The sequence below is a fragment of the Pteropus alecto genome, unplaced genomic scaffold (assembly GCF_000325575.1).
Source record: "Pteropus alecto unplaced genomic scaffold, ASM32557v1 scaffold49, whole genome shotgun sequence".
Classification (NCBI taxonomy): domain Eukaryota; kingdom Metazoa; phylum Chordata; class Mammalia; order Chiroptera; family Pteropodidae; genus Pteropus; species Pteropus alecto.
In genome coordinates this window covers 1812144-1820375 of record NW_006443131.1, presented here as the reverse complement: position 1 = coordinate 1820375, position 8232 = coordinate 1812144, and the positions used below count along the sequence as shown (strand labels likewise).

The following is an 8232-nucleotide window of genomic DNA, read 5'->3' as shown; positions in this document are numbered from 1 at the left end:
CCCGGCTGCCCGGGGCCGCCGCCCCCCATCTGCACCCTCTGCGGGGGGCAGCCGTCCACCCCGCCCCCTCTCTGTTTCAGCCCCGCCTCCCTGGACGCATTTGTGTTCAGCTACCTGGCCCTGCTGCTGCAGACCAAGCTGCCCAGCGGGAAGCTGCAGGCCCACCTGCGGGGGCTGCCCAACCTCTGCACCTACTGCACCCACATCCTCAGCCTCTACTTCCCCTGGGATGGGGGTAAGGGGCAGACGGCTGGGGGGCGAGCCCCAACCCGGGAAGGGGCGGCAGGGACCCGGGCGCCAGCCCCCCACCCACCTTCCTTCCTTGCCCCTCAGCTGAGGTGGCGCCGCCACGCCACACTCCAGCGGGCTCAGAGACAGAGGAGGAGCCGAACCGGCGCCGGAACCAGGTCCTGTCCGTGCTGGCGGGGCTGGCGGCCATGGTGGGCTACGCCGTGCTCAGTGGCATCGTCTCTATCCAGCGGGCAGCGCCTGCCCGGACGCCCAGCACGCGGGGCCTGGGCATGGCCGAGGAGGACGAAGACGAGTGACTGTCCTCATGTGCCCAGGACTGGTTTTTCTACTGTCATGCATTCCAGAGGTCCCCGTGTTTCCCCTTTGTTGATACGGCCAGAAATGGGGTGTCCCCCCAACAATAAACCTGCTCACACAACTGGGGTCAGACATTCTCTCTGTTGAGAGGCCACTGTTAGTCGGTGCCAGGGGCCATCCGGGGGCCTGAGTCCCCCCAGGTCCTGGGCTTCCTAGCTGCCTGTGCCCGGATGCTGACATGCTTCCCCAGGGGGCCCACTCTGCACCCCCAGGAAAGACAGACAGTTCTCAGTGCTGGGTCCAGCTTCTCAAGTCCTTTCCTTACCCTCCCCCACCCCCTTCTCGTGTTTGTACAGACAGTGAGCTCACCCCGGGCCTGGGCCCAGCTCCCACAGGCAAGCAGCACAGAGCACACGCTCACACGGCTTAGGAGAGGGGGCCAACGGGGCTTCGCAAGGGGCCTCCAGCCCTGGCTCCAGTTAGAGGGCAGAGTGAGTCACCCAAACCACTGCTCCTGGGCTCACGTCACTGAAGCTCGCCCGGTGCCGCTGCACCCTCTTTAGCCACAGACAGCATATGAGCCGATTCTGTCCCTTTAATGTTCGTGTGGCGTCCAGGCGCCTGCTGCGGTGTCTGCTTGCTCGGTCACTGGCGACGCCACAGATAGGTATGAATAGAGTAGGCAGGCGAGATGGTTTCCAGGAAGCCCACGGCAGGATCCTGGATGGTGACAGGCACATCCTTCGAGGAGCTGCGGGGGCGGGGAGAAGCTGAGTGTGTGTTCCTGCCAAGGCCACCGTCCTGTCCCCAGCCCTGTCCCTGGACCCGGCTGCCGCTCTCACCGGTTTAGCACGACCACAACTGCAGAGCCATCGGGACGCACCAGGGCCACCGTGTCCAAGTCGCTCTTCTCACTGGCCGCCAGCCCCACTCTCTGGGAGCCCTCCGGAATGAACTTGCTGGGATGGGGACAGGCACCTGAGGACAGCTTCCACCCACCCTTCCCAGGGGACCTGCCAAACGCTTGCCGGAGCTCGGCCCTGACCGTCCAGGTCTCAGGCCACGCGCTGGCACTGCCTGCCCTCCAGCCCCAGTGTCAGCTCCATTGCCATCAAGTCACTTCCTGCCCCAGTGGTGCAAGAGGAACAGGTGTGCCCTCCTAGTTCCTACCCTAAACTCCTTCCTGTCCTCGTGTGGGGTGACGTAAGCCGGGGTGGGAGGTGCTGGCCTGCGCTGGCGTGGGCGTGCCCAACCTCACTCACCTGAAGTGGCCGAGGTGGTAGAACATGGGCTGTTTGTAGAAGGTGTCCTTGGCAATGTCCACGATGATGGGGCTGTCCACGAAGTTGCGCACCCAGTTGGGGCCCCCTTCGAGGTTTAGGGCCAGGTTCCAGTCGGTCCAGCCGACCACGTGGTAGAGGAGGTTCTAGGATAGAGACAGGGCAGAGAGATGCGGCTTCACGCTGGGTCCCCGGATGGTGCAGTGAAGGGTGACGGGGACGGAGCTGGGCCGCGGCGCCTCTGCCCTGTGAGAGGGGGCTCTGCATCTAGGGCGACAGGTGGTGAGGGCGGAGGTCCCCAGAGAAGCTGAGACGTCCCAGAGGCTGGCTCCGCCCCAGAGCCAAGCATTCTGGGAAAGGGCGATGGGGCGCACAGGTCTGGGAAGGGATCATGGCATCCCAAAATCTGCCCCAAAGAGCAAGTCAGCTGGGAGAGTCGGTGGCGGGGGGTGGGGGTCTGCGTCGGCCTTCAGTGAGGCTCGGAAGGGGTCAGGGGGCCTGCTCCGTGCCAAGGGAGAAAGGTCACTCACCGTGATGATGCTGTGGCTGTACTGCATCCCACGATCCCAGGACCCGAGCTGCACACTCTGCTCCCAGAACTCGAAGCCCGCACAGGCCTCCGAGGCAAAGAGCATGGTGTCGGGGAACAGGCGGTGTGTCTCCCCTAGGGTGGCTTTTGCTGGAGCCAGGAAGTCCAGGTACCAGTGTACAGCGATGCCGTGAACGTACTTAGCTGCCTCGGGGTCTGCCAGCACCTGTGCGGGGAAGAGGAAGGACACCTGGGGAGAGGGAGCCACTGAGCCCGGGCCTCGCACAGAGGGTTCTAGAAGGGGCCTGGGGCCCTGAGAGATGGGCAGTGGGATGACTGTAACCAGAGGAGGTCGAAGTGACAGCCATGGCACCCAGAGGGGGCCGCCACCACCACAGCACCCCAGGGTGCCATCTGGGCCCCTGGACCCAGCCCGGAGTGCTCTGGGAAGCAAGAGTCAGGGCAGAGAAGGCACTCTGGGAGCCAGCCATTTGGGTGGCAGATCTGGGGGTCACTAGGTTACCACAGGGAGGTCCTGGGCCTTACCACCTGGGCCCAGTGGGGCAGCAGCACGCGCTGGTCATCCATCATGAGCAGGCGGACGCCACGGTGTGTACTGTTGGCGAGGGTGGGGCCCAGGTCACGGGCGATGAAGTCTCGCTGGTGCTCGGGGGTGAAGCCCAGGCACTGGAAGGGGTACCCGCTAAGCAGCCCTGCAGAAGGCTCGTTCTCGGCCGTCACCGCCCAGAACCGCAACCTGTGCTCGGCGTAGGCATCCAGGAACCTAGCGGGCGACGGGTGTGAGTGAGCATGACCCAAAAAGGGGACCAAGCCCCTGGGGAACAGGAGACCCAACGAGGGGGCAGAATCGGGGTCCCAAGTCTGAAAGGCCCAGAGGGTCAAAAGCTGAGCTAAGGAGAGTCTCATCTGCACGTGGAACCAGGTTGAGACATAGAGTGGGGTATCCGAGAGTGGGGGCTGGTCCAGACCCCGTGGCCTTGCTGCTCCCTTACTTGATAAAGTATCTGGCCCAGGTCTGGTGGTAGCGGTCCCCCGGCCGACCCTTGAGTGACCCCCTGCCATTCACTGCCCCATTCGTCTTGAGCCAAGTGGGCGCTGTCCAGGGACTGGCGAAGAGTGAGACGGGGCGCTGGGCCATCTCTAGGGCTTGGTGAATCAGGGGTATCTAGGAAGAAACGCAGTGAGGAGAGACACTCAGAGTTGGAACAGACAGGCTGGCCCAACCAGTGCATCAGGCCTGCCGCCAGCACCGCCCTCCACCCCCTAGCGCGGAACAGCAAGGGCCAGGCTGTCCCTCTCAAGACTGCTCCGGCATGAGGCTTCTCAACCGCCAGGCATGAATGCCACCAGGCAGCCAGTGCCCACCTTGAGCTTGACATCCTCCTCTGAGAGGCTGAAGTTGTGCAACTCGAAGTCATCGGGGGTGTCGGCATAGGTGTAGATGCGGATGGAGAAGTCACAGCTGGCCATGGGCACCCGGATGATGTTGTACTCGATTCCTGTGGAATAAGACCAAGATAGGAGCGTCTGAGTCATCAGGAGAATGTGGGAGCCAGCCTGCCCCTCGCCAGTCCTAAGCTATGTCTCGGCCAGGACCAACAGGAGCTTGCGCTCCTGGGTGGGAGCCTGTGGAGCCAGGCGCCCCGGGAAGCACAGGCCTCCTGAGCCCGAGAGTCCTCAGGCACTCAGTGGAAGATGGGTAGGACAATCTCATTTCCGTGGGCATTGAGAGAGGACCCGACTATCAGGGATGGGCGGAAGTCAAGGTCAAAGGAGATGTCCAAGTGTCGACTGCACTGCCGTCTCGTCCCCCTCCTCCTCACCTTCCTCAGAGAAGTACGATTTGAGTAGCAGATTCCGGGCAGGGGGCGACAGGGCAAACATGTTGAGAGCAGCGGCATCTGTCATGGCCCCTCCAAATCCCTTTATTTGCTGGAACTTCTGATCCGGCTGCAGGGTCAGGAGCAGCCCTGAGGACACCAGCAGAGAATCGAGGATGTCAGTGCGCAGAGGAGGAAGCCCGTGGAGCCCACGAGCTTGGTTCAGCTCCAGGGCGATTCCAGCCGGGCCCGGGGGGAGGCCATGGTGGCTACCTGTTCTCGTCCGACGGGCCTGGACAGTCCCGAGACTCAGCTCCATCCGGCGCCCACTGCGGGTGCTCTCATAGCGGCTGAAGGTGCCAGGAGCAGGCAAGGTCAGGGGGTCAAGAGAGTCACAGTACGTAGCATTGCAGACACAGACCACAGAGCTGTAGCCAAAGCTTTGGGGGCTGCAGGGGCGGGCACCTGGCGGGGAGGAAGCACAGGAGTGGGCGAAGGCTGAAGGCCGAGGCTGGAGGGGAAGGCGTACTGGTCAGAAGGAGGGCCTGGACGGTGGTTTCAAAAACCCCCTTGCCGCACCCCCACCCCCCCAAGGCTGCCTCAGTCACTCAAAAGCATTTCTGGAGCACCTCCTGAAGTCCACGCCAGTTTGCCAGAGGCCACGAGAGGGTCACAAGGCAGAAGGGAGCATCGGGACTACGCCCCTCCCCGACTCGCTCACCTGATGCCCAGGAGACTGCCTGAAGTAGAAGTAATCCTGCGAGGGTGGCCGTCAGGGTGCCTCCCCCGCCCAGCAGCTTGGGCCATTCCTGAGAACAGAGTGAGGAGTGGCTGGAAGGCAAGCCCCTCTCCACCCCTCACCCCTCGACCGCCCTCCCGGGCAGCTCTTGGCTGCCGATGGGTGTCCGCAGCCTGGTCTCCCACCTTTAAGAGGAACGGCACAGGCCCTCTGCTAGCGACAGCCCTCCCTCCAAGCCCCCTGCTGTGCAGCTCTCTGCGCACCCCAGCCAGGACCCTCCTCCACGCCGATCCCCACCCGTTTATCTCTCGACTCCCCCTTGCCTCCATCGGTCCCTCCATCAGAGTGCCATGAGGGCCTGAGTTCGAGGAGAGTCTGTCATTCATTGTATTCCAGAGCCTGGATGGCCGGGATTCCAAAGGCAAAGACCAGCTGGGAGCCGCGGGCCACTCACCTCTCTGGAAGGACTTGGGAGCTCCATCGCCGGACAGGAAGACTGCAGGGCTCCCCAGCCTCGGAGAGGACGGAGGGTTTGCTGAATAAGAACAGGGATGCAGGAACCTCGGTAGCTATAGACATCAGACTAGCCTCGCAGGTTAATTTCAGCGGAACATAATGAGTGGGTCATGTGATAATTATGGACGAGTCACATGATACAGGAAGTGAGGCAACGGCAACCATACTTGTAAAGGGCGACTGGCTTCCCCTGGGCTGTCAGCGGTTCCACGCCCTGCGAAATCCCGGAAGGCATGTGCAGATGACAACTTTAGGAAGAATCTGGATCGGAGATCTGAGGGGAGGGTTGGGGCGATGCTCCTGAATCTCGGAAGACGGAAACCACATTGCTTTCTTGAGAAAAAAATGTGAAAGTGATACTAACAAGCCGATACTAATAAAAAGAATTCCACTGTGCAAAACGCCGGGGCGGAGATGATTAAGGCAGCCCTCGCCCTGGAGAGGGGTGACGAGGGGTGACGAGGGGAGTCAGACGCCCAGGTTGTTGTAGATAAAGGCAAAGGGTGACAAGTGTGCCTGGAGGGACCCTCCAGGGTGGGGGGTTATCCTGGAAGGCTTCAGGGAGGAGAAGGCAGATAGTAAGCAGCAAAGCACAAGGAGGGCAAGGCAGGCCGGGAGGGAGGGGGTGGTCTGCACCGTGCCCCTGGCCCCCTCGCTTCCCGTCAGACGCGGGTGCGATACCTGCTTTTCATTTCTCATAGGACAGGAGGCTGTGGAGAGCAGCCGGGGAACTGGACGGGCTGTGCACGGCAGATCCCCGGGGGGGCGAGAAGAGGGTGTCACTGCGGTTGCGGCATCGGGCGCATGGGCCGTATCGCTAATGCTCTGGTGGGAGTGACACCCACAAGCAGGACCTGCCCGACTCATGCCTCCCAGCCTGTTCCCCCACCTGTGAAATGCAGGTGACACCGAGCCTCCCCAGGTAGTCACGCCTGGTGCAGAGGACGCGCTCGGCACCCACTCGTCTGTTGTGTCATTTTGTGTATTATCTCAGGGAGTCTTTCTGGATACACGCCAGGTAAAATTGATAATGTCTCCTTCCAGCTTCCCGAAGTGTTCAGCATCGTCTCCATGAGGCCAGCTGGGCGGGGAAACCTGGCTCCTCGCACTTACTGGCTGGTTGACCTTCAGTAAACGCTCCACAGCTCTAAGCCTCTGTTTCTCTGTGTGAGGGGAGTGACAGCTCCTACCTCACGGCACTGTCGTGAGGTTTAAACACAATAGCATGTGTGTCTAGTACGCTGCTGGGCACTAAATATGACAGCAAGTCAAGCCTGTGTTTACGGAGTTCTGTCAAGGAACGTCTTACTCATCCCCTGCAGGTGGCCTGACACAGGGTGGGGAGGTGACAAGCTGTTGAACCGCAAGGAACATTCATCACCGTGTCGGTATCTGCCCCATCCAGACTTCCTGTTTTTCCAGGAAATGTGGCACAGAGCTTGTTCCTGGGAGCGGGGCAGCTGACATCTGTGCCTCACTTCCCTCTAGTTCATTCACGCCACAAATATTCCTTAAACTCTTGCCCCTGCCTGCGCAGCTGGGTTTGGGGGCCCCTCCCCTCCCAGTTCCTCTCTGCAGGAACAGTTCGTGAGTCTCGTTTCTTCTTTTTATCCCTCGGTTTGTCAAAATCTTCCAGAGCGGACGCCATCACACCTGGTCGATGTCACCTCAAGTGACCCATATCAAAGGACTTCGCCGAGATAATTTACAAGTTTCACAGTGTGAAGTTTGCCCTCGAGGCTTTTATATTTTATTTTCTAAATAAAGTTGGTCATTAAGGGCTAATATTTGTTGAGTATTCTATGCAACTTCGTGTGCATCAGACCCTCACCCCACTCTCCCTCGCTCTCACGAGGCAGATACTGTTATTTTCCCCATTTTAGAGATGAGGAACCTAAGACTCTGGAAGGTCATTCAGTTGCCCAGAGGCCCTTGGCTACTCGGTGGCGGGGCCTGGATTCATATCCAGAGTCCTGTGACACACATCGCATGTTCCACGGGTACCTCCAATGTGCCGAATACGCTGGGCGCTGCTTATTTTCAAAAGCTGCTGTGTTTGCTTTGTGGTTTTAAAATCGACATTTGTTTTTTTTACAGAGGGTTCAGACGAAGGCCACGTTGGCTTCTGAAGTGCTGACTACATGGCAACATTTCTGGGTTCACTTTCTCCAAAGGCATCGGCCGGGGGCATACCGCTTCGATGATGAAACGAAATCCAGAAGTCCCAGGTTTGGCAAGAATGGTTGATTTTCAGCCGGGGAGGGGCGGCTGTGCCTCTGTCCCTGGCCCCCACTGTCCCCGCCCTTGAGACCTCAGCCCTACAGCCCGAGCAGCCCCTTTTCACAGCAAATATTTCCTAACATACTCTTTACACTCCTGAAACGAACGCATAGATAACACGACTTGCCTACATACATAATTTAAAAGAATCAATACGGTTGCCTTATCTGGAATGTAAAGGAAAAATAATTGGACTATTTTTTTATGACAAAATATGTTTTCAATAAGTAATGCTCAGGCATGATTACCTAGGAGATGTAATGTACCTAGACCTTACACTAACCTACATGGAATAAATTAGGATTTACTAGAAGCAAATGAATTAATAAACAATTTCGATACATACTTTGCACATCATGTTCATAATACGTAATTATCATTGTGCTGCGAAAACATAAAACATATGATAAATAGAAATGTTTAAAAGCCAGTCGTTATGCATAAGAGTCAGTATATCCCACATATCTATAAATTCAATATTGATTCTAAGCCTCGGCA

The 8232-nt window shown here is 58.9% G+C and overlaps 2 protein-coding genes across 5 annotated transcripts in view; one reads left to right on the top strand and one right to left on the bottom strand.

Annotated features, from left to right (window-relative positions):
* The window catches only part of MTX1 (metaxin 1), a 5918-nt gene extending 5248 nt beyond the window's left edge, over nucleotides 1-670 (top strand). For 3 of the 4 annotated variants that reach the window (XM_025040879.1, XM_025040880.1, XM_025040881.1), the window contains exons 7-8: nucleotides 81-235; nucleotides 334-548. In XM_025040879.1, the coding sequence (XP_024896647.1) occupies nucleotides 81-235; nucleotides 334-548 (370 nt within the window). Of the gene's footprint in view, nucleotides 1-80; nucleotides 236-333 lie in introns of all 4 variants that reach the window. The other variant, XM_006923534.3, reaches the window with a different exon arrangement.
* Nucleotide 671: 1 nt separating this feature from the next.
* Nucleotides 672-5576, bottom strand: GBA (glucosylceramidase beta). Its single transcript, XM_006923533.3, has 11 exons — nucleotides 5393-5576; nucleotides 4921-5008; nucleotides 4473-4664; nucleotides 4203-4349; nucleotides 3745-3878; nucleotides 3372-3544; nucleotides 2905-3142; nucleotides 2360-2584; nucleotides 1812-1975; nucleotides 1392-1508; nucleotides 672-1300 (listed from the first exon to the last, which is right to left on the bottom strand). Exons 1-11 carry the CDS (start codon nucleotides 5417-5419, stop codon nucleotides 1195-1197), a joined length of 1611 nt encoding a protein of 536 aa, XP_006923595.1. The 5' UTR covers nucleotides 5420-5576; the 3' UTR covers nucleotides 672-1194.
* Between the last annotated feature and the right edge of the window lie 2656 nt (nucleotides 5577-8232).

Excerpts from the sequence above, each read along its gene's own strand:
- GBA (XM_006923533.3), bottom strand. The coding sequence starts at position 5,419 with ATGGAGCTCCCAAGTCCTTCCAGAGAG. Across the intron at positions 5,009-5,392 it reads TCCCAAGTCCTTCCAGAGAG|GAATGGCCCAAGCTGCTGGG; the intron begins GTGAGTGGCCCG and ends CTCTGTTCTCAG. Across the intron at positions 3,143-3,371 it reads TGGGCCAGATACTTTATCAA|GTTCCTGGATGCCTACGCCG; the intron begins GTAAGGGAGCAG and ends GTCGCCCGCTAG.